Source organism: Pipistrellus hanaki (genome assembly GCF_964339955.1).
Source record: "Pipistrellus hanaki genome assembly, chromosome: 12".
NCBI lineage: Eukaryota > Metazoa > Chordata > Mammalia > Chiroptera > Vespertilionidae > Pipistrellus > Pipistrellus hanaki.
This window is the reverse complement of record NC_140514.1, coordinates 40,778,265-40,802,955: the sequence shown is the minus strand read 5'-3', so window position 1 is coordinate 40,802,955 and position 24,691 is coordinate 40,778,265. Positions and strand designations below refer to the sequence as shown.

Here is a 24,691-nt window from a genome sequence, read left to right as displayed (position 1 = left end):
CACCTGTCTGCCTGCCTGGTTGCCCCTAACCACTCTGCCTGCTGGCCTGCTCACCCCCAACTGCCCCCCCGCCAGTCTGCTCACCCCCAAATGCCATCCCACCAGCCTGATCACCCCCAACTGCCCTCCCCTGCCAGCCTGCTTGCCCCCACCTGCCCTCCTCGCTGGCCTGCTCACCCCAACTGCCCCTCCCTCACTGGCCTGATCACCCACAACTGCCCTCGTTTCTTGGCCCCTAACCGTCTCTATCTCAACCCTGCCACCATAGCTTTGTCCAGAAGAACCCTGAAAGGTCTCCTGGCAGGTCTCCCAGTCTGATTAGCATATTGCCCTTTAATTAGTATAGATAGAGGCCTGGTGCAGGGATGGGGGCCGGCTGGTTTGCTCTGAAGGGTGTCCTGGATCAGGGTTGGAGTTCCCTTGGGGGGCTTGGCGGCCTGGGCAAGGAGCCTGTGGTGGTTTGTAGGCCCGCCACATCCCCATTGGAGTGGGGGTCCCCACTGAGGATGGTGCTGGAGAGGGGCTGAGACAGTTTGCAGGCCAGCCACATCCCCATGGGGTGAGGGTCCCCACTGGAGTGCCTGGCCAGCCTGGGTGAGGGGCTGATGCCTGTTTGCAGGCTGGCCACACCCCTCAGTGGGCACCCTCACCCACGGGGGCATGGCCAGCCTGGGTAAAAGGCTGAGGGGTGTCTACAGGCCCCTCCCTTGGCAGCTGGCCCAGGCAATGGCAACCCAAACCTCCTGCATGCCCAGGACAGCTCCATGTCCTCTGCCCACAGGCCCCTTCTTCTGCGGCCAGCCAGGAGAGTGAGAAAGCTTGGCTTCCGCCGAAGCCGGTTTGGCTCAGTGGTAGAGCGTCGGTCTGCGGACTGAAAGGTTCCAGGTTCGATTCCGGTCAGGGGCATGTCCCTTGGTTGCAGGCACATCCCCAGTAGGGGGTGTGCAAGAGGCAGCTGGTCGATGTTCCTCTCTCATCGATGTTTCTGACTCTCTATCCCTCTCTCTTCCTCTCTAAAAAATCAATAAAAATATTTTTTTTTAAAAGAGCTCATGCTTATTTCTGTCTGAAATAAGTAAAACAGAAAAAGTTAAGAACCAGACAATTTCACTCATATGTGGAATGTAAAACTGAAAGCAAAAAATGAACAAACAATATAAACAAAGACTCATAGACACAGACAACAGTATAGTGTGGTGGTTACCAGGGGGGAAATGGGGGAAACAGTGAAGGGTAGTGGGGATCAAATATATGAGGGGAAAAAGATTTGACTTTGGGTGGTAAACACACAATGGAATATACAGATTATGTATTATACAATTGTACACTTGAAACATATGTAATTTTATTAACCAATGTTACCCCAATAAATTTAATTTTAAAGATTTTTTTAAAGGAAGTTATAAAAAGCAGAGAACAAAACATCTTGCTTCTTTTTTTTAATATATTTTATTGATTTCTTACAGAGAGGAAGAGAGAGGGATACAGAGTTAGAAACATCGATGAGAATCATCTATCAGCTGCCTCTTGCACAACCCCTACTGGGGATGTGCCCAGCCAAGGTACATGACCTTGACCGGAATCGAAGCTGGGATCTTTCAGTCCGCAGGCCCACACTCTATCCACTGAGCCAAACCGGTTTTGGCAACATCTTGCTTCTTGATGAAAATTTAAAATAAGAGAAATTTTTTTAAGTTTAAATGTTGAAAGATAAGATCATGGAAATCTCCCAGAACAATAGATATCTGTAATACTGTCAACAATAAAATAAATAGATGAAAGAAGAAAGAAAGAAAGAAAGAAAGAAAGAAAGAAAGAAAGAAAGAAAGAAAAAAAGAAAGGAAGAGAGAGAAAGAAGAAAGAGAGAAAGAAGAAAGAGAGAAAGGGAAAGGGAAAGGAAGGAAGGAAGGAAGGAAGGAAGGAAGGAAGGAAGGAAGGAAGGAAGAAAGAAAGAAAGAAAGAAAGAAAGAAAGAAAGAAAGAAAGAAAGAAAGAAAGAAAGAAAGAAAGAAAGAAAGAAAGAGGAAGGGAGGAGGGAGGGAGAGGAGAGAAGGAAAGAGGAGAAGGGAGGGGAAGGGAGGAGAGGGGAGGAGAAGGAAGGAGAGGGGAGGAGAAAGGAGAGGAGAGGAGGGGAGGGGAAGAGAAAGGAGGGAGGATAATGGAGAAAGGAGGAGAGAGGAGGGGAGGGAAGGGGGAAAGGGGAAGGAGGAAGGGGGTAGGGTGAAGGGGGGAAGGGGGAAGGGGGAAGGGGAGGGGAGGGAAGGGAGGAAATTGGGAGTGCGGAGAAACCTCTGTGAAGGATGTTACTGCTTGTGGCCACAGTGGGGCAGGGTAAGTCCAAAAACTGAATGTGAACGCTGGCTGCTGTATCAGCTGCAGTGAACCAGGCCTTCCTCACTTGTCTTAACCACCCAGACACTCAGAGCTGCCTGCACCCTCACTCTGGCAACCTTTCCATTTCATACCCTCAGCAGGACCTGGCTTATCCAGTGCCCAGTGCCCTGCTCGCCAGTCAATGTGGGAGCTCCTCTTCAACATGTGAGAAGTGAGAAGTCTCCTCCCCATCCCCAGGGTTAGCACCTTTGGTTGTACATGAGAGGGTCACAGCACTAAATGTTGGTGTTCTTAGTCATGTTGGTGGTGGGGAGGAAGCAGTCACCAAGAGAAGTGATAGGAGGAAATGTCTTTAAAAGGAAAGCACATTCTTGTCCTATAAAAACAAATAATTCTGTTGATGAGAGTAAAGGAAAAAAATGTCATTTGTTGAACCTACTGCATGTTATTCTTAGACAGTCATCTCACTTCTTATGCCTCACTATCACTGACATAGGTGTACTATCCCCACTTTGCTCAAAGTCACAAAGCTAACAACTTTCAAGTCACAACTGGTCTTTCCACTACATCCCATCATGTTTCAAAAACTCACAGGGGGAAAAAAAGAAAACCCTTCAGAAGAAACAAATTAACAAGTATAGTTTGCACTGACCAAATGAAGCCCACAGATATCCAGGGGATGCTGGTTAAAACTGAATAAGGAAGGATGTAATTAAGTGTAGCTTCTGGGACAAAGCGCTGAGTTGAATGCTGGGGGAGGTGCAGGCCATAGATTGACAGAGTAATAAAAGCACTAAGGAAGGAAGGAAGTCATGTGGTAAGGAGACTAACTTAGCTGAAGCAGAAGAGTTACAGGAAAAATTAATGAGAGCTGAGGAGGAGGAAGCAATTGTTTAACTTATTGTTTAACTCAACAAGCATTTGCTAAGCTTCAGCTCCATGCAAACTACCTGCGGGAATTGGAATACAGGATCTCCCATGGAGATGGGAGGAATCCTGTGAGCCATCATAGAAAAAGGGAAGGGCCAGGTGTTTGAGAAATAATGAGTATCACCAAGTGAATGGGATGAGTGAGGGGAATAAAGATGAGAGCAGAGCCGAAACCGGTTTGGCTCAGTGGTAGAGCATCGGCCTGTGGGCTGAAAGGTCCCAGGTTCGATTCCGGTCAAGGGCATGTACATTGGTTGTGGGCACATCCCCGGTAGGGAGTGTGCAGGAGGCAGCTGGTCGATGTTTCTCTCTCATCGACGTTTCTAGCTCTCTATCCCTCTCTCCTCCTCTCTGTAAAAAATCAATAAAATATATTTTTTAAAAGAAGAAGAAGAAGAAGAAGAAGAAGAAGGAGGAGGAGGAGGAGGAGGAGGAGGAGGAGGAGGAGGAGGAGGAGGAGGAGGAGGAGGAGGGAGCAGGAAGGCAGGATGTACGGTTTAGCAAAAGTGGGATCTGATGAAACCATACTTTACAAACTTTCGCTGGTAGTAGTGCCTACGGAGGACAAGGAATGGAGCCTAATAGGACAGCGAAGTGGTTACTGCTATGATCCAGGCACAAGGCCTGATCCACTGACAGAAAATGAAAAAGAAGCTCTCCCTCTAGGGTGTTCTGCTTTTTACACATTAGCCGTTAGCTTGGACCACGTGACTGTCTCTGAAAAGCTGCTGACTCCCTCTTGAGCCTGCAAAACTGCAGACTCAGACTTGTTGCACGGTGCCTGGGTGGAAATTACATGAGCACGTTTTCAAAGAAAGAAGTTCTGCTCTGTGGCTCTCCCCAAAAAAAAGAACCTGTAGGTTGAGAAATTGGAAAGAACTTCGGGAATGTCAATGGGTATCTGCAGGGAAGACTGTCGTCATCCTTCATAGAGATGTCATGATTCAGGCTTGGCTCTTCAGCTTTGCAGGATCCGAAAGTTATTTTGTCAGCACCCTCTCAGAGATAGGCTCACCCTATCAACCTCAAGATCAAAGTGTAAACCAGAATATTTTAGAGGGAGAATCATAACCACCATCATCACCAAAGGGAGCAGAGACCCGACAAACATATCCTGCCATTGGGACACATCTCTGAGCCAGCATGCCCTCCCCCCTGAGCCACTCTGGGATGAATGCTGTTGGTGTGTGCCCCTGTCGCTCCCTTTCTCTGTGCTCCATTTCTAGCCAACCTTCTCCCCTTCTAAGGGGCACATTATTCCCTTGGGTAAGCCAGTGCCGTCCATAGGCTCCAGCCCAATCTTGCTCTGGTCAGTAAACCATTCTCCTTTCTTAAGATCACTGGTTGGTTTTTGTTGTTTGTTTTGTTGTTATGGATATCACCACTCTGTTGATTTTATGGTTTAACTACCTGAGGAAAACCCCTATTCTTATGTCCAGATTCTTGCTGGGAGTAACTTTGTGTTGTCTCCCATGGGAGGAGTTTCTACTCTTGTATCCTGTCCCTGGGGAGAGAACATGAGACCCGTTTTCTCTTCAAAATCCTGTTGTTTGAACTCTAAGTAATATTATCCTTTCTGTTTTCTGAGGTCTTTTGCTCAATTTCATTTCTGAAGTCCTGTATCTGCCTCCTTATGTTTTAATAATTATTTTGCATCCCTGAAGAGAAGCTGTTCAGTCATTTCCATATGTCATTCAAGGTGAAGTCCAGGCTCAGAAATCTAAATTATTTCTTGTTTTATCTGTGACAAAATAGGATTCACATTATTTAAAAGAACCTTTCAAAAATAAAAAGGAACTTAACTTATGATGAATGTTTCTTTGACAATGACTTCATATGTATCACTGTAGTAGAGTTTAAGGAGGAATGGTCAAGAATAATATTCCTGTGCTGACCAGGTAGCTCAGTTGATTAGAGTATTGTCACAATACACTCTAACCAACTGGGCGCATACAGGAGACAATTGATCAATGTTTCTCTCTCACATCAATGTTTCTTCCCCCCCCCCCTCTAAAATCAATAAACATATTTTCAGGTGAGGATTAAAAAAAAAGAATAATGTTCCTTCATTACTGCAATAAATATTCCTTTTTTAAAATATATATAATGTTGCTTTGTAAACTCCAAAAGAGCACAGAGTACCATATATCTTTGTACACTGTGTACTATTTCTACGTTCTACATAATAAATATTACTGCTTAAATGAATGAAATAACTAATTCACTAATGAATCCTTGTAACTACCCACAGAAGATGGTGGAGTTTCTTTCACACATGCCACCAGAGAACTGCATGTGATGCCCCTTTTCAGCCAAAGAATAAGTCATTCAATATGATGTGAAGTCATCTAGGTCTCACTACACCTCCCCTGTGTGGGTACCAACACGTTGGACTGAAGCCCTTTGTTCCCTGTGGAAAGTCTGCCACCTCTGCATACTTGTCCTCAGGAATGTCGTTCTAGAAATAAACTAGCCTTCTCCCTGGGGTCCATGAGTCATACACAGAGGTTAATTCATTGGAGCAACTGGTTTTTCTTAGGCTCTTTGTAAAAGTATTTCAGAGAGCCCCTCATGGTCAGGAAAGAAAATTTAAAAAAAGATTCTTTCCAGCTCCTGCCTCATTTCCTCTACCACCTTATATTTGGCTTTTACTGACAACCTTTACCTGCAGACCCAGATCCCAGTGTTGCCTGAAGCAGGAGTAGCCTAGCAGAGCCTCCTCACCCTCCACCTGGCTCCATTCATTCATATTTGACATCAAATCATACTCACCATCTGTCTTTGGGCCGCTAATCACAGTTGCGAGATACAGCACACCAGTGACAGACTTGTATAATCTGTGTTAGAAGGTAGGCCTCAGGAGTTCATCTTTTTGTTGTTTTCATAGTCTTAAATTTTATTTTTCATGGAAGAAGTAATAATTGAATACATTTTCACTGTGAAACAACAACATAAAACTGAAGTTCCCCTTTGTTAACTACTTACCTTACATTACTGTATTATTTTACTTTTTTCTAGAATGCAAAATATGAATATTAAAAAGGAATGTATCTCAGAACTGCCCCATTTCTACTCCTGTCCACTGTTAACAGTTTGATGGTAGCCTTCCAGACTTTTGTAAAATACATTACGTACACATTATGTACTTAGGCCATTAGTTTTATTTTTATATAAATGGGCTCATACTGTACATCTGTTCTACAACTTTCTTTTTTTCTTTTTTTTATGCTTTTTTTTAATATATTTTATTAATTTTTCACAGAGAGGAAGGGAGAGGGATAGAGGGTCAGAAACATCGATGAGAGAGAATCATCGATCAGCCACCTCCTGCACACACCCCACCGGGGATGTGCTCGCAACCAAGGCACATGCCCTTGACGGGAATCAAACCTGGGACCTTCCAGTCCGCAGGCCAATGTTCTATCCACTGAGCCAAACCGGTTTCGGCTACAACTTTCTTTATTCACTTACTACCTCGTAGCTTTCCGTGTCAACACATTTAGCTTTACTTTGTTTATTAACAGCTGCATAATACTCTATAGTTTGATTGTGCCATCATTTATTTAAATATTCCCTTATTGGTGGGCATTTGAATTGCTTCCTGTTTAAGTTTTTTTTTATTATTGGTTATTATAAGAATGTTGTGCTGAACATATTTGCATATGTCTCTTTGTGTGCTTTCCAAGAATGCCTATAGGCTAGATATCTAGAGGTAGAATCAATTAGTCAAAAAATGGTGCATTTAAAATTTTATATTTTTCAAATTTTACAATTAAAGAGTTAAACATTTTCACTACTCTTTCCCTTTATTCTGCAGAAAGCTCTTTCCTGGGAATTGACATTGACCTTCAGACTATAGACAATGATGTTGTCAGCATGGAGGTTTTCTTCAAAGCCTGGCTACATAACAGCGGAACAGACCAAGAACATATTCATCTTCTTCTTCCTTCACAGTCTTTCAGCAACATTTCCAGAGCCAGAGATAAGCCAAGTACACACTCCTAAAAAAAAAGCATACTATATAGGCTATGATTATCCTAGTCCAGGATTAGTACTCTAGATTGGTGAGTCAACAGAATACAGAGTCCTTGAGGTTTAAGGATTAGAGGAGGATTGGGTGAAGTTCTCTAGTATAAACAGAGTAAGAAAATTTCTAAAAAGTGACCCGATTAGAAAACTGAATTAAGCCCAGATAGCAAGGGACTGCTAGTTTAGAGGCAAAGTCTTAGACATCTCAGTAACAGGACAGCAGCTATACTGCAAAAGAGCACAGTAAATCATGTATTTCTCAAGTTTTTCATTTTTAATGAGGTAGATATTCATATAATTTGAGACATGTTGGCACCTCAACAATATCAACAGGGCTGTGAGTAGAGGAAAAGAACCAAGACTAAACCAATATTATATAGAGGTATTCTGGCCATAGCTGGTGTGGTTCAGTTGGTTGAGCATTGTCTCATGCACCAAAGGGTCACGGGTTCAATTCCTGGTCAGGGTGCATACCCAGATTGAGAAATTGATCCCTGGTCAGGGGTCAGGTGGCACAAGAGGCAGCCAATCTCATATCTCTCTCTCTCTCTCTCTCTCTCTCTCTCTCTCTCTCTCTCTCTCTCTCTCCCTATTCCCTTCCTTTCTAAAAAAAAAAATCAAATTTTAAAAACCATATAAATAGAGGTCTTCTAGATAGGAAAACACCATATTGGGGAACTACTAAAGCAACTATCAAGACAGGCCCCAAAACTATGTTTACAAAGCACATTCTGGCAATGTTTTGAACATGCCAACATGGCCCTGGATCTTGTTCTGTCTGGTGGGGATGCTTCATTCCAGATCCCAATAGATGACAAGGGTAAGGTCATTTCTAGTCTCCATCCCCTTTGAAGACTGGCTCAGGACCCAGAGTGACAAGGGCCTGCAAATGGGCCCATCAGCACAGTCAGCCACACTCAGTTTGGAAAAGCTGACTCCTTAAGGCCCCGCTTCAAAGGGAAAGGACCAAGGTGTGTCTTTGGGAGTTGGCGCTCACTGAGAAAAGTGGGTCCAGACTCCTGGCCCCAGAGGGAAAGATATACTAAGTCTCTCTACCTCCGGAGCTGGAGCATGTACTCACTACTCAGCCTGCCTCATGCCGGGCAATTCTAAACAAAGAGGCTGGAGATTCACTTTTCTCATTAAAGAGAGAAGGGGGCCCCAAGGCCAGGAACTCTTGACACCAGTCTTTCTTCCACTGTTGCACGACATTTGCTCATGGTACCATTGAGAACTTCTCTATTTTGCCCTCTCTCTTTCCATGACTTTCAGCACCATGATCAGAGCCCAAATGTTTATCTTCATCTGCAACCATTTTTCAGCAATGCACAGATCCTCATGATGCATGGTAGAACTTAGATCCAGATTCATCAGCTCTTCTGCTGGGGAGGACTTCACTGGCATCCAGATGCTCAAACATAATTAGAATAATGTCTGGGGAAAGTAGACCTACCCAGCGTTAGGTATGACCTAGTACCTAACTAAGAGTTTATGCAGCTACAATAAAGACCAGATTGTAGTTACCCATTGTTTAAAAAACTAATGAATTGCCACACACATGGTTTTATATATATGTGGCTCATTACAGGGGGGAAAAAAAGAAAAGAAAAGAAAAGAAAAGAAAAGGAAGAAAATAAAACCCTGAGCTCTCCTACTGCAGGATCCTTTGAGGACTGCCCCTAAGATATTCACTTTGACTCTTCCTTATAAGGTTCTCCTCCTTTAAGGGCTCCACCCCATACCACCTTCCTCTGTAGCTACCTATGGCCCTTCACCCCACCTATAGATGCTTCCCTCAGAGGCCTCTTTGTGATGGACAGAGTGCATAATCAGTTTCAGATGAGTGTCTTTCCGCATTCCTTGGACTTAAGGTCTGCCACCTCGACACTTAGGTTCCTTGTGGTAAGAAGCATACCTTGGTCTAAGCCCAAGAACTACTAAAACAACTTTTAAACACTGCTAGGACTATTGTTCCCATAGTTCTTAGTGCTGGCCGCAATAAAAATCACATAAAGAACTTTTCTTAAATGCCAACATCTGAGCTTCATCCCCAGAGATTCCAATTTGATTGGTGCGAAATAGGGGCCAATCTCTTTTAAAAGTTCCCTGGGTGATTTTTAATTCCATCAGAGTTGAAAAACCTCAGCCAGATTAATACACCTGCCCAATCCTAAAACCCAGGGGCCCAACAATGAAGACAGGCATGCAGGAATGAGAGGAAGCTGGAGTCCTGAGCAAACTCCCTCCTACTGACTTCTTGGACTCTGGGACACACCAGAGGCACCTCATCCAAAATTAATATCTAGGACTGATTGCTGAGCCCAGGAGGACCAGTTGGGCCTGACATCTATTCTGTCATCCTAATTTTTCTACCTTATTTCTACTTTGGTTTTTACCTCATGTTGCAGTTAGTATAGTTATTTCATAAATCACTAACATCAACTACTAGCCCTCTCACAAGAACTCCCCATTTGTATATCCATAGCTTTGTTAACAGTATTCAAACCTGGTATAAATTGCATTGAAAACCTATGTAATATCAAGAATTCAAGCTGATTGCAACAGAACATTGTGCACTGTCAATACACCTGCTAGAGCAAAGGCTTAATGCAGATGAGCATAACACCTTGATGAATAACTCAGACCTCATTGAAGCCCCCTCAGAACTGTGGTCTGATGCCACAGTAATGCTCCAAGGCTCAGGAGGTTCCATACGTTAGTTTCTTTGGGGAATTTAACAGTAAACATATTTCAGGAACTTATTCCTCCCCCAGTGCCAATGCCCTAGAAGAGCCCACAGAGGAACAGTGGCTGTCAGCTGACTGCCTGACTTCTGCTTTCCTGCTCCGCTTTCATCCGACCTGTAATCTTGCCAAAGTTTAACCACAGGGAAGCAGCAGCGGCAAAGTTTCCTTGTGTAGTTGCCAAAGGGTCTCTGCCTACTTTAGTGTTAGCTGCCTCCTCCCCAAAGGACACATGTTCCTCTCAGACTGGATCACAAGCCAGATCTCTCACTATGGGGCCCAGCTCAGCCAGCCCACATGTAAGACAAGTAAAAATCATGTCAGACCCAAAAAATGTTATCCATTGTGTCGACTCCAGACCTGTTCTGCCTTCCCAAACCAACCTCTCTTCTCTCCTGCCTTCCACTCTCCTGCCTTTTCCCAATTCTCACTTAACTAATGGAGGTAGAATGGGTAACAGATTTTATCACATAGCCTGAGGTAACTTGTGACCAACATCCTTCCTCCAATGCCTTTTTTTTTTTTTTTTTTTTTTTTAACTGTAGTGTGCCTGAAATGTGATCTCCAAGAGCGGCTTCTCAGCCCGTCCCTACTGCCTGGCACAGCTGACGGCTCCCTGAAAATGGATGACCCCAAAGGAGACTTCAGCACACTCTACCAGATGGCTTCCCAGTCATCAGCCTCTTATTACAAGCTCCGGGTGATCAAGTATGGATCATGGGAACCTCCCCCATCCATGCAAATGCTGATTCTATGGGTTCCATGGCTAGAAAGTCCAGAGATAGAGGACTTCCCCAAGTTTCAGGCAGGCGGGAGTCAGGTCCAAAGCAGCAATTACAGATAGGGGCATGAAAGAGCAGTCAAAGCTGCTCGGCACATGGAGATATGCCTCAGTAGGACACTCTGAGGTCTGGATGAAGATTGGAAATCCAGAAAGTCTCAGAATTCAGGGCAAAACAAGATCAAAAGAAAATGTTTATTGAGTACATATTGTGTTTAGGCACCAGGACAGAGATATGACCTTCAAGGAGCAAGATCTTCCCCTGCCTCCTCTCTACCATTTCTCTAATTCAGCGACTTTCAACCTTTTTCACCTCATGGCACACATAAATGAATTACTAAAATTCTGCAGCACTAAAAAAAATTATATTATTTTTTGCCCTTCTGACAAAAAAATAGATATAGTTTTGATTCATTCACACTGGACAGCTATGTGAATCAATCAAATGGCTGTTATCATTTTTTATTTGACAATCTTAGGGAAAAGAGGTCAGTACTCCTGACTAAACAGTCAGGTATTTCATGTCTTAAAAATTCTTGCAGCACACCAATTGAAATTCGATGCTAAGTACTAGAATTCCTGCTTCCAGGGGAACCAAGTCCAAGGCGGAGTTAACAATGATGGTAAAGGCCACTTTTATTGCTTCCTAGTTCCTATCACAGTGCCCATGCACAGGTATCTGAGTAAGCGTATCCATAGGTTTGTGACCATGGATGTTGTTAGGAGCCTTTTAAAATGCATACTCTTCTTAGATGCATCCTCTGTCACCACAAAAAAGCCAGGACTGGGGAGCAGATGGTATAACCATATTGTGTTATATGGTTGCTGTGGCAGAGGTATCATGGGAGTGTCTCCAGGGATGTCACTGAGAATGGAATGAGCTCAGGAGAAGAAATAGCCAACGGTGTCTGGAGCCTTCATGATGGCTGCTTCATTCATTGATTAACAGGCTTTTAGAATGTGCTATGTGCCAGATACCTTGTAGGCACTGGCCATACATAGATGAATAATTTACAGTCCCTAACCTAAAGGATTTCACAATAGGGCGTTAGACTTATTGAATCTGGGTGGATCTGGGTCGAGGTTCTTACAATCACTGGAGACTTTCACTGCCATTGTCTCTCCCCAGGGCTCTAAAATCCAGTGGGATCTGCGAGTCAATAACATATGGACTCCCATTCATCCTTAGACCCACAAGCTGTTGGCAGCTGGACTGGGATGAGCTGGAGACAAATCAGCAGCATTTCCATGCTTTGTGTCACAGTCTGCTGGTGAGTGTTTTGTGCCCCCAGGTGAGGAAGAGGAGGAATGTTAAAGTACCAACCATAGAAAAGCCCTAAGCTTAATCCTGCCCTGATCCCAGACCTGTCCCAGTCCTCAAGAAGACAGGGGGGGGAAATGGAAATACTCTGAAACGTGGGTTAAGTATGACTTGCCTCTGTTGGTTTTGTGTTGTAGAGAATAATTTCTGAATTCAGTTTTATGATACTAAATTTACAAGACCCTAATGCTTTTTACATTTAAATGGCAGCAGGGAATTTTCCATAGGTAACTATATTTTAAAACCTATTTTCTCCCTCACACTGTGCTGGACATTATGATTCATTTAAAAGGAAAGCACCTAGTTTGTGCCAGACATAAGCCCTAGATATTTAATGGTTAACATAATAGACATTATTTTGGCTTCAAGAAATTTACTCTCTAATGGAAGAGACAATTGAACATATACACTGAGTGGCCATATTATTATGATATCTGAATGCATAATAATTTGGCCACTCAGTATATGTCCTATAATAATAAAGGGCTAATATGCAAATTGTCCCCTCAACCAGGAGTTCGACCAGCAGGCAGGATGGCCAACCACTCATGTCCCCTCCCCCTGACCAGGCTGACCAGACCCCACCCATGCACGAATTCATGCACGGGGCCTCTAATATAGATATACTGAGTGGCCAGGTTATTATGCATTCAGAGATCATAATAATCTGGCCACTCAGTATATATTCTTAATTATGAAAAGTTTATGAAGGAGAAGAAGTAGCTGCTATCTGTGAAAGTGACACTTAAACTGAGATCTGCCAGATAAATGGTAATGAGCCAGGTGAGGGGTGGAAGGAAAAGCATGCAGGTGCTGCAAAGAAACCAAACCTAGAAAGAGCTGAGAAATAATCCTATTTAATAAAAGAGTAATATGCAGATTGACCATCACTCCAACACACAAGATGGCTGCCCCCATGTGGTCAAAGATCCTGCCCCCATGTGGACACAAGATGGCAACCACAAGATGGCCAGCAGGGGAGGGCAGTTGGGAGGGACCAGGCCTACAAGAGAGGGCAATTGGGGGCAGTCAAGCCTGCAGGTGAGGGGAGTTAGGAATGACCAGACTGGCAGAGAAGGGAAGTTGGGGCTGACTGAGCCTGCAGGGGAGAGCAGTTGGGGGGACAAGGCTTGCAGGGGAGGGCAGTTAGGGGTGACCAGGCCTGCAGTGAAGGGCAGTTAGTGGTGACCAGGCCTGAAGGGGAGGGCAGTTAGGAGCAAACAGGCTAGCAGGGGAGCAATTAGGCATCCATCAGGCTGGCAGCAGAGTGGTTAGGAGGTGATCAGGTTGGCAGGCAGAAGTGGTTAGGAGCAATCAGGAAGGCAGGCAGGTGAGCAGTTGGGAGCCAGCAGTTCTGGATTGTGAGAGGGATGTCCCAAATTGGAGAGGGAGCAGGCTGGGCTGAGGGGCACCCTTCCTCCATGCACGAATTTCATGCACCAGGCCTCTAGTCTAGAATAAAAAGACCATTGTGACTGAAACAGAAAGGGGGAGAGAGCCACAGGTGGGGAGGACATGTGACTCAGGGTCAAACCAGGCAAAGCTTTGTAGGCCAGATTAAGGATATGGGACTTGAAGCACAGAAAGAAAGCCTGAGGAATGAATCATCTACGTTTTTAAAAGATTCCTTGGGCCTAAATTTGGAACTGGCAGAGGCAAGAATGGAAACAAGAAAACACGGCAGGAAGGCACTGCAGTCGCCTGAGAAAGAGATGACAGTGGTTTTGACTCCAATATTGGAAGTCAATATAAGAAAGGCAAACTAATTAAAGAAATATTTTAAAGAAAGAGTCAGAACTTGGTGAAGAAGTGGATGTGGGGAGCACGGAAAATGAAAAGATCAAATAACTGCATGGTTTCTGATTTGAGCACGTGAGTGTATGGCATTTCCTGAAATGGCAAAACTGCCACATACATGAAGCAGTAACAGCACTTACGAAGCAAAATAAAACAGCCGCCAAGATAACCCAAGGACATGCGTTACTGCCAGTGGTTACAGACTAGAGGTTTGACCCAGCAGGACGCGCATGATCGGAACAGGGCAGCCATGCGTCTCTTTCACTATCAGAAGCAGACTTCTTTTTTTCCTGTCTCAAAGCCCACACTCCCTTTTAGGTCCACCCACTGAGTTCCTGTTTCCGATCTGAAGAACACTCATCTCCTGTCTTTGCAGAGCAGAGACAACAGATATATTCTGACTGTTAGAGCTCAACAGCTCGGTTTACAGCTTACTCCACCCAATTCCTCAGGACCTCGGAGCTGCTGCATCACTCGGGAGGAATTTCTCTCAAGTGGCTTCCGTACAGTCTTACAGTGCCTGACAGTATTTTAAATAGACACTGGCTCTTTTTTTTATTTTTGAGGCTAAGTCATATGAAAAACTCTGAATTATTTATTCTGAAGTAATTTTGTTTTGCTTTCTCTTTTATTAGTAATAAGTGATATAACTTTCAATTCTGTGTTACTGTGAGTTGGAATCTGGGTAATTTTTATATCCCTAACTGACTTCTGAAAACAGGGACTATTTCCAAACAGAAAGCTCCTCTCTTTGACCCTGGCAGCTATCCCCTGAGGCCATCCAAAGTGTGTGTGTGTGTGTGTGTGTGTGTGTGTGTGTGTGTGTGTAATTGTGTTTGTGCGTGTGTGTATGTGTGTATGTATGTATGTATATATATATATATATATATATATATATATATATATATATATGTATGATTGATTTCAGAAAGGAAGGGAGAGAGAGAGATAGAAACATCAATGATGAGAGAGAATCACTAATGAGCTGCTGCAGCCTCCTGATCCAGCCCACAACCCAGCATGTACCCTGACTGGGAATGTGCCCCGAAGTGTGAGCTCCTGGTTCATAGGTTAGTGTTCAACCACTGATCCACACTGGCTGGGCCCAAATTGCATTTCATTTTTTATAGTTTGCCTCAAACCTCACCTTTTCCAGAAATCCTTTTCCAATGTACCATCCCCTATTTTCATCCCCTAATCTCTCCTATTTTCATTTTGTTATCTTAAATAAATTAAAAATGCAAATAAGCATAAAGTACAAAATTTTCTAAGCTCCAAGAATTGAGAGTTGTTAGCATGTTGACATATCTGCTTTTAGCCTTTATATGTATTTCTATGTATGTAATAAAATTTTCCCCAATATTTGAAGTACCTTTGATCCCCAATGTCAGAGGTACTTTCCCACCTCTGCCTAATCCCTGGCAATTACCAACCATGAGTTTGCTGTGAATCCTTTTAGTTCATTTTTCACTTCTTAGTTCTTCCTTTTGTATCATGAATGTTTTTCTTTCTTTTTTTATATGGAGTTCTTGGTGGTGGCTCTCAAACAGGAAGCCTGCTAGATGGGATGAACCAGGTGGTGTTGATCTGGGAATCCCCTCTAGCCACCAGATTTGTCTTGTCTCCTCCCTACTACAATTCAGCATCTTAACCCTTGGTAACAGATTCATAGAAAAGCTCAAGTAAAATTATAATGCTGCACCCAACAATATCCGGGCCCTGTTTTGGGGGAGTTCTGTGACTAGAACTCCCAGCTTGGCTTTCCATTTTCTAACCAATCTAATTTTACTCTTGTTTGGCTGTTAGAGGCTCAAAACAAAATACATTTTTTAATACACAGCTAGAGGGAGTGTACATGTTCTGGAGAGTGGTACCCTTCCACACTTCAATGTCATTGCTGGGCCCAAGAGAGCAATCAGAAAAGGAGCAAAGATAGGTGTACCAGCATGTTCATCTTATCAAGTGCCTGTCACTTAACCCAGGTTCTGCATGCTTTACTTCATTTAATCTTCACGGCAACTCTGTGAGAATAAGGATTGTTGATCTTGTTTTCACAAATGGGGAAGACGGACATCTGAAGAGATCAAGTGACTTACCAGAGTTCACCAGCTACCGAAGTGGCTACCTCAGAATTTGAATCTAGTTCTGTGGGTTGCAAAGCCAATGCTTTTTACTTCTTGCTAAATTCCTATTCCTACTCAGGATGTAGCCAGATAAATTGACTACAGCACTGAGGCTAATTCTCCCTTCACTGAACATCCCCATGCTTCTGTGCGTCACTGGACATGAATTAAAGGGACTGGGCACTTGTCCAGCTCCTCTCCCATCTTACACTACTGTTGTTCCCTCTACTCTATGTTTGCTCCACCTCACCCAGGTTAAAGATCACTCTTTTTCTGGAAAAGAGAGAAGCAAAGTAGCATTTGAATGGCTCTTCCTTCTTGCTTTTCATATGACATCTTCTCCAAGCAACAAAAAGCCTGAAGGGCAATGTGTTATAGAGAGAAGAATTTTCCACAAGCCTCAGCTCATTCACTCAACAAAATTTTTTTTGAGAGCCTACTATGTGACAAGACTAGTAATCTTCCTGGTTCTATTTGTACAAGTTTTTAGCAGTTCTTTAACTCAATCCTTAGTTTTGCATTCTTTTTCATATGTTCTTTTAAAATCTGATGTTGTCAGCTCTCCATGTAACAAACATTCTTGCCTTCTCTTTCTCACTGTGATGTTTCCCCTCCAGCTAACTTCTCATTCTAACTTCTGTCTTTCTTTTAATAGCTACTCACTCAGGCTTGAAATTTCAGTCACTTCCAGCCTTCTCACCCTTCACACCCGCTTTGTCACTAAGTCATATCAGTTTCCTTCTCATAACATGAATTGTAATTGTTCTTCCTTTTCCCACGGCTTGTTCGAACCAAGTAAACTCCTAACTAGCTTCCTTACCTCCAATCTCTCCCTCTTCTAAGTTTCCCAGCTCATTGAACCAGATGAATCTTCTTGAAGCATTCTCTTGACTAGCACATGTTTTCCCACGGTGCCAGTACTAAGTGACTTTAGCCTTGTCTATTCTGTCCCATAGTATCTATCGGTATTGCATCTATCTTCTCCTCTCCTTTCTATTTGTCACTCTCCTAGTTCAGTCCCTATTTACCTCCTTCCTTTAATATTGGGGAAAAAATATCTTAACTTGTCTAAATGCCTTGCACATTTTCCCTTCCCAATCCATTTTACATGCTGCCACCAGATGAATCTTCTTGAAACACAGCACTAATCCTGCCTTTTCAACTTAAAAATATTTTGTGAGTATTCATTATATTTTAAAGTCCATATTCCTTAACCAAGTATCCACAATCCAGTCTTGTCTCCCATTATTCCCTTCGTGTACTATACACAGCAACCAAATTAATGTACAGGCTTTAAATTGCCCCACCTTTCAACTTTGCTCATGTTGTCCCTTCTGTCTCCATATATTCAAATCCTATCTCATCCTGAAAGACTCAGCTCAACTGGTCCTATTGCACTGAAGCCTTTCTTGATCCCTATATTTATCATGAGACCTTTGTGTGCTCTATCTATTTTTAGAGAAAAGTGTATTTCAATCCATTTCAAATATATGATCCTGCAAGATATGGAGATAAATTTGACTACCCGGACTCCAGGATAACATGATTGCATTTCCCTGACATTTCTACCACTTCTCTCTTTTACTAACTAATTTCTCAACCTTAGTCAAATTTAGGTTCAGGATAGAAATTGTTACCTCTATTTTTTTTTTTTATTTATTTAATTTTTTTGTCAAGGCAAGGCAGTTTCTGATCTGTTGAGGTAAAATATAATTTGTGTTGTCCATGAAAAGCATGGACTTTGGAGTCAGAGGGCCCTAATAACAGCTTCAGCATTTCCCCACTGTGTGAACTTAGGCAACATACTTAACCTCTCTAAGCATCAGTGTATTCATCTATTTATAACCCTAACAAACCTAGAGGCCCTATGTGGTTTAGTCTCTGCATGAATGGTAGATAAAGAAGCACTCTCCAGAGGTCAAAAGGTATTTTTTAATTAATTTATTTGTGCTTTCAAAGAACACCCCCCCAAAAAAAATAGTTCATAACCTACAATGACATTTCTCAAATTTTCTTTCTCTGCCCCCCTATTATATCTAACCTGTTTATTTTTTTTCCAAGACCCTTTCACACACACAATAAATAAACAAACATGAAAACACTATCTACATCCCAAATCCCTGTTGCTGTGTCTCCTTCTTCTTCTTCTTCTTCTTCTTCTTCTTCTTCTTCTTCTTCTTCTTCTTCTTCTTCTTCTTCCTCTCTCTCTCTCTCTCTCTCTCTCTCTCTCTCTCTCTCTCTCTCATACATTCTGTAGATTGACAGCCTCTCTGTCATCGTCCCCTCCCTCTCAGATCTGGTCTCTCTCTACCTATTTAAAATATCCAGGAATAGAACCCACAATACTTCTCCTTTTTTTGAGTAGAAATGAGGTGGTAGAGAAGGAAAAAAGGGGGGAAGGTGCATGACAGATACACATTATTAACTCTTGTCCCTGTCAAATGTGAAAGAGAGACAATAAAAATATACCTCGAATAGTTTTTAAGATAAGTAATGGTGGGTGTGTAAAGCACCTAGCATATATCTAGCACACAATTTGCACATCATGGTTGGTTAATAGCCCTATGATTTCCATTTGTTCCTTTTTTTATTCTAATTCTCTGTAGAAATTCTTCATATTTTCACCTCTAGTCTTGAACACACTAATTAATCATAGTTATTTTAAGGTTCTTATCCACTAACCCCAATACCTGGATCACCTGTGGCTTTTTTTCTATTGTCCCTTTTTTCTTGTGGTTTTCAGCCATGTGGTCTTGCATTTAGGTGCACCTATTAATATAACAATTGAAACATGCTCATCGTGTGTAAAAAAACTGTAGAGACTCCAGCTGGTGTTGGCTTCCTCTAGAGAGGGCCATCCTGCCCTGCACTGAGCAGATAGCATGGTGGCAGATCATCTCATTCTCCTCAGTTCTGCTGAGTCAAGGCTGGGCTTCAGTCCTGCTACGACTCCATGTTTGCCCCTGGGCCCTACAGGATTTTCCACTGAAAACCTGGTATATAGTGAGTGTGTCCCTTCCCCTTGGCTGCTGCAATGTGCTACATCTAGAGGCTTTCTCCTCAGGTGCAGCCCCAGGATTTGGCACATGTGCTGAGTGAAAAGCCGGCTTTAGCAGCTACCCTACCCCTGTTTAGTCTCTACCAAAAGATCTGCTGGTTTCTCTGTTCCCCTGCAGGTGCTTCAGCAGGTGCAAAACCTACATTCTCAGCCCCGACACTGATTCTCTCCAACTCAGAACCAACATATGCCCTCATGGTGAAAGCAGTTCCAATAATTCCCTCATCTCTCTGGATTCTTTCCTCTCCAGAGACTTAGCCGCCTCTCATTTTCATTGTCACAGCACCTCCCCACTGCTTCCAAACCAAGTTTTTGTGTATTATTCAGCTTTTCTAATTGTTCTGGCAGGAAAACCAGTCTGCCTCTGGTCATTTCAACCCACTCGAATGCAGAAGTAGATGCTTTTTAAATCCTCATTTGTTCCCTCTCTTCACCCCTTATCTGGCTAGACACCCCATAATACATTTTCTGGCTTACTCTAAAACTGTTGCACTCTATTGTGTCCTCATTTTCAGCTCCCTTGGTTTCCCTACAATTATAAGCACAATTCAGTTCATTCAATGGTGTCTGTTCCTCCTTCCAGAGCAATTCTTCTGAACAAAGTCCACATTGGCACAATCTAATTATATTATTACTGCCATCCACCAGGCCTCAACTGTAAATAAAAGTTGTGTAGCTTTTCAAATTACATTTTATACATACTCTAAAACAGGGGTCCTCAAACTTTTTAAAGTGGGGGCCAGATCACGGTCCCTCAGAGAGCTGGAGGGCCGGACTATATGAACTACTAATTCCTACTGTAACACCTCGGCTGCGTTCACTGCCCAAAAAACCTGGCAGGCCGGATCAGACTCCTCTGCGGGCCGCATGTGGCCCGAGGGCCGTAGTTTGAAGACCCCTGCTCTAAAACCTTAGTCAACTTCAGCCTTAGTGTTATTCCATTCCCTCATTTATTTTTTACTTGACAATTGAGTTGAGTTGTTTCTTTCTGTCCTCCTAGATTATTTTGTTTTATTTTAGTATTTACTTCCTTTCCCTCAGAATATCCCTTCAATCAGATAGGCAAGGCTCTTGATACATCCATCTCCCAGCCCTTTCTGAAAGATATGTGCCATCCACCATTCCCATAAATTTCACCCCAGACCACAGCAAAGTTATGTGAGTTTTTTAAAACAAAAAATACATTTGTATTGATTTCAGAAAGGAAGGGAGTGGGGGAGAGAGAGATAGAAACATAAATGATGATAGAGAATCATTGATTGGATACCTCCTACATGCTTCACACTGGGGATCAAGCTCACAACCTGGGCATATGCCCTGGTGAAAGCAGTTCAAATAATTGAACCATGATCTCCTAGTTCATAGATCGATGCTCAACCACTGAGCCAGGCCAGCTGGGTGCTGTGTAAATTTTTTTGTTGTGTTTTGTTTTTTAATCCTCACCTGAGGATATTATTTATTTATCACACACACACACACACACACACACACACACACACACACACACACACTGAATGGCCAGATTTAATGATCTTTGAATGCATAATAATCTGGCCACTCAGTATATCCTATCTAATAAGAGTAATATGCAGATTGACCATCATTCCAACACGCAAGATGGCTGCCCCATGTGGTCAAAGATCCTGCCCCCATGTGGACACAAGATAGTCACCACAAGATGGCCAGCAGGAGAGGGCAGTTGGGAGGGACCAGGCCTGCAGCCCTGCAGGGGAAGGCAGTTAGGGGTGACCAGGCCAGAAGAGGAGGGAAGTTGGGGGCAAATAGGCTGGCAGGGTAGCAGTTAGACATCAATCAGGCTGGCAGGGGAGTGGTTAGGGGGTGATCAGCCTGGCAGGCAGAAGAGGTTAGGGGCAATCAGGAAGGCAGGCAGGCGAACAGTTGGGAGCCAGCAGTCCTGAATTGTGAGAGGGTGTCCCAGATTGTAGAGGGTGCAGGCTGGGCTGAGGGACACCCCCCTCTCACCCATCACAAATTTCATGCACTAGGCCTCTAAAACATATAGATAGATAGATAGATAGATAGATAGATAGATAGATAGATAGATAGATATAGATATAGATATATAGCCCGGTGGGTGAATTTGTGTATTTGTGGCTAGTTGGCCAGCCTGCCTGCTGGTTGAACTCCTGGTCCAGGGGACAATTTGCATATTAGCCTTTTATTATATAGGTTATACACTGAGTGGCCAGATTATTATGTGTTCAGAGATCATAATAATATGGCCTCTCAGTGTATATACATATATTTTTTTATTTTTTTACTGGTTTTATAGATGAAAGGAGAGGGAGAGAGAGATAGAAACATCAATGATGAGAGAGAATCATTGATCAGCTGCCTCCTGCATGCCCCACACTGGGATCCTGGGGATTGAGCCCACAACCCAGGCATATGTCCTGACTGAGAATCCAAGCAGGATCTCCTGGTTCATAGGTATATGCTCAACGACTGAGGCATGCCAGCTGGGCTCAGGATATTTTTTCCATTGATTTCTAGAGAGAGTGGAAGGGAGGGAGGAGATGGGGAGAGAGAGAGAGAAACATTGACATGAAAGAGACGCATCGATTGGTTGCCTCCCACACTCACCGCTACCAGGACTGGGGAACTTGCAACCTAGATATGTGCCCTGGACTAGGAATCAAACCCAGCACCCTCCAGTCTGCAGGCCAATGCTCTAACCACTGAAAAACTAGCCAGGGCAGGAGCTATTGATATATGTTTTTACTTCATTCTTTAAAACTTATAGATCTATAGCTAAGAATTATTAAATTATTTTTAAACTAAACATTTTAAAAACATTAGTTAATAATTATTAAATGTATTTTTTTAATCTGAGAATATGTGTGTTTTTTATTGATTTTTGAGGGAGAGGAAGAGAGAAAGAAACATCAATTGGTTGCCTCCCATATGCTTCCTGGCTGGGGCTCAAACCCACCTGAAATAGTTCTAAACTTTTCACAAATATTAATTTATATTATCTCCATGACCAAAATATAAAGTGGCAATTAGTATCCCTGTTTCACAGATGAGAAACTGAGGCCCAGAGAGGCTAAGTATTTTCCCAAGATCATACCATTAGTAAATGGTAGAGCAGAAAGGTTGACTCCAGGACCCAAACACTTAACCACTCTATAAGCATGTGGAAAGTCAGTCCTCTGAAACACACTCACTACTCAATAGGAATCCACAGAAGAGCTTCTCCCAGGCTTTATTTACGGCAGGAAAAGCTGTTAGGCTCCCTTCTAGTAAAAGTGGGTGGCTTGCATTTCTGCGAGCTTATCTAATCTTGGCTCTGTTATTGCCCTACCCTTATTTTTCCTTTGCCCAACCCCCTTATTTGTTTATTTTACTTCTCTAAACTGGCATAAATGCTTTGTGGAATGTGGTAGGAAATATATATATTCCCTAATAATTTTTCCCAAGTATTTATGAGATGAATAGACCCATCACCAGGAAAACATAATTTCAGCTACCAAATCCTACTAGGTAGTCCCAGTTATGTAGTTAGTGACTCATTTTCCACATCCTCATTTCTCTTACAAAGTCATGTCTGTGTGAACTAGAAAGAGAAATGAAAATACCACCTAGGTCTTTCAGTTTCCTATTTAAAATGTCGGCGTCTCTGGAGAGGCATTCCAGAGTTTCACTGGCCATGTCTGCCCTAATTGGCCACAGAAGTGACAGAATTCGAGCCAGGATGTGTCCAGCAGGAGTCTGAGTACACAGGCAGTGACCTGGTTGGGCTGTAAATGGGTGGGGAAGTGGAAAGTCCTTGGTTATATTAGGCAAAGAGTCAAGAGCAAGAAACTAAGCTGAGAGTGGGGTGATGGCAGGTCAGAGCCATTTTTTGGAAGGAAAAAAAAAAACAACATCAGAATGAATTTAAACTATAGCATGTGCATGGAAACACATGTGCCAGGAGAGCAGGCTAACATGGGGTCAGTGGGTTCCCTCAAATATGCTAAACTATTTGCACCATCATCTTTTTTTATGCTGCTCCTTCCCTTTGCCTCTGTCCACCTGGCAAATATCTACTTATTTTTTTCAGATTTGGCTCATATACCTTCACTATGAAGCCTTTCCTGTACTCCCCCATCCCATCTACAGCCAGCCCCCCCTTATTCATTTTTGTCCCTTCCCCAACCATGACCCTGTTGCCACATCTATCTGGAGCTTCACAGCGCTGATAAGTGGTGTGAATTTTTATCTTAGCTCTCTGATTTGAGAAATGTCACATTGCTGTATTTTCCTAAATAAAATTTATAAAATATTACTCCCCAAGTGCCAGGATATTGACACACTCAATATCTCTATGAATGTCTCTCCTCCCTCAGAATCCCCAGCGGTTAACAGTCCAGAAAATGTGGGAAATAGCCCTTTGTTCTTCAATACACATCCAGTACATTGCTGAATAGAAGTGGCAAGAGCAGACATCTTTGTCTTGTTCCTGATCTTAAGGGCAAAGCATCCAGTCTTTCATCACCACCTCTGATAGTATTAGCTGTGGGTTTTTGTAGAGACCTTTGCCTTTACAACTTGAGGCAGTTCCATTCTAATCCTAGTTTGTTGGATGTTTTTATGGTGAAAGGGTTTGGGATTTTATCAAATGCTTTTTCTTCATCTATTGAGATGATTATGTAGGTTTTATCCTTTGTCTTATTAACATGGTGTATTACATTGTGTAATAATAAATGTTTGATTTTTTTTAATGTTAAACCAACTTTGCATCCCTAGGATAAATCCCATTCCGTTGTGGTGTATAATCCTTTTATATGTTTCTGCATTTGGTTGGCTGGGATGTTGTTGAGGATTTTTGCATCTATATTCATAAGGGATATTGGTCTGAATTTTCTTTTCTTTTGATGTCTTTGTCTGGTTTTAGTATCAGAGTAATATTAGTCTCATAGAATGATTTGGGAAGTATTCCTTCATCTATTTTTTTGGAAGAATTAATATTATTTTCTTAAAGGTTTGGTACAATTCCCAGTGAAGCTATCTAGGCCTTGGCTTTTACTAATTACTAATTCTTTATCTTTACTTGTGTGAGGTTGTACCAAAAAAGTTAGTATAGCAGGCCTAAGACTCCTGTCGTTAGACAGTCCTACTTGCAAGATTGACTCTTGGATGGCATCTGGGAACTTGGACTTGGGGAGTGTTCCCACCATTCCCTAAATAATAAGAGTGGCACCCTGTGCCTAAACTGTGCAAAAACTATATGGTTTATGCTAAACATCTGCTTTTTTTCTAGGAGTCTAGAATTTTCATATGTGCTAGATACATGGTGTTTATGTGACCAATCCCCAATAAAAATGTTGGACACACACTGTCATGGCCAATGTTGCTAAGTGGTTAGAGTATTAGCCCATACATCAAAGAGTCACAGGTTCAATCCCCAGTCAAGGGCATATACCCAGGTTACGGGTTCGATTCCCGTCTCCAGGTGGGGCACATGCGGTAGGCAACCAGTCTATATGTCTCTCTCACATCAATGTTTCTCTCTTTCTCCTTCTCCCTCCCTTCCACTCTCTCTGAAAAGCAATGGAAAAAATATCCTTAA

The 24,691-nt window shown here is 42.8% G+C and overlaps 1 protein-coding gene and 1 long non-coding RNA gene across 9 annotated transcripts in view; one reads left to right on the top strand and one right to left on the bottom strand.

The window, feature by feature from the left end:
* The window catches only part of LOC311631350, a 741,950-nt gene that overhangs the window by 667,134 nt on the left and 50,125 nt on the right, over positions 1-24,691 (bottom strand). Inside the window, exon 1 of one of the 8 annotated variants that reach the window (XR_014796554.1) lies at positions 21,377-21,396. The exons of 4 other annotated variants lie outside the window; for them this stretch is intronic. This is a non-coding gene — a long non-coding RNA (uncharacterized lncRNA). Of the gene's footprint in view, positions 1-4,604; positions 4,631-17,695; positions 17,726-21,376; positions 21,397-24,691 lie in introns of those variants that run through there. 3 more of the 8 variants (XR_014796555.1, XR_014796556.1, XR_014796557.1) reach the window with 3 other exon arrangements.
* The window catches only part of M1AP (meiosis 1 associated protein), a 59,755-nt gene that overhangs the window by 26,700 nt on the left and 8,364 nt on the right, over positions 1-24,691 (top strand). Inside the window, exons 5-7 of the mRNA XM_084901381.1 lie at positions 7,081-7,254; positions 10,582-10,744; positions 11,947-12,088. Coding sequence (XP_084757507.1) covers positions 7,081-7,254; positions 10,582-10,744; positions 11,947-12,088 — 479 coding nt within the window. The remainder of the gene's footprint in view (positions 1-7,080; positions 7,255-10,581; positions 10,745-11,946; positions 12,089-24,691) is intronic.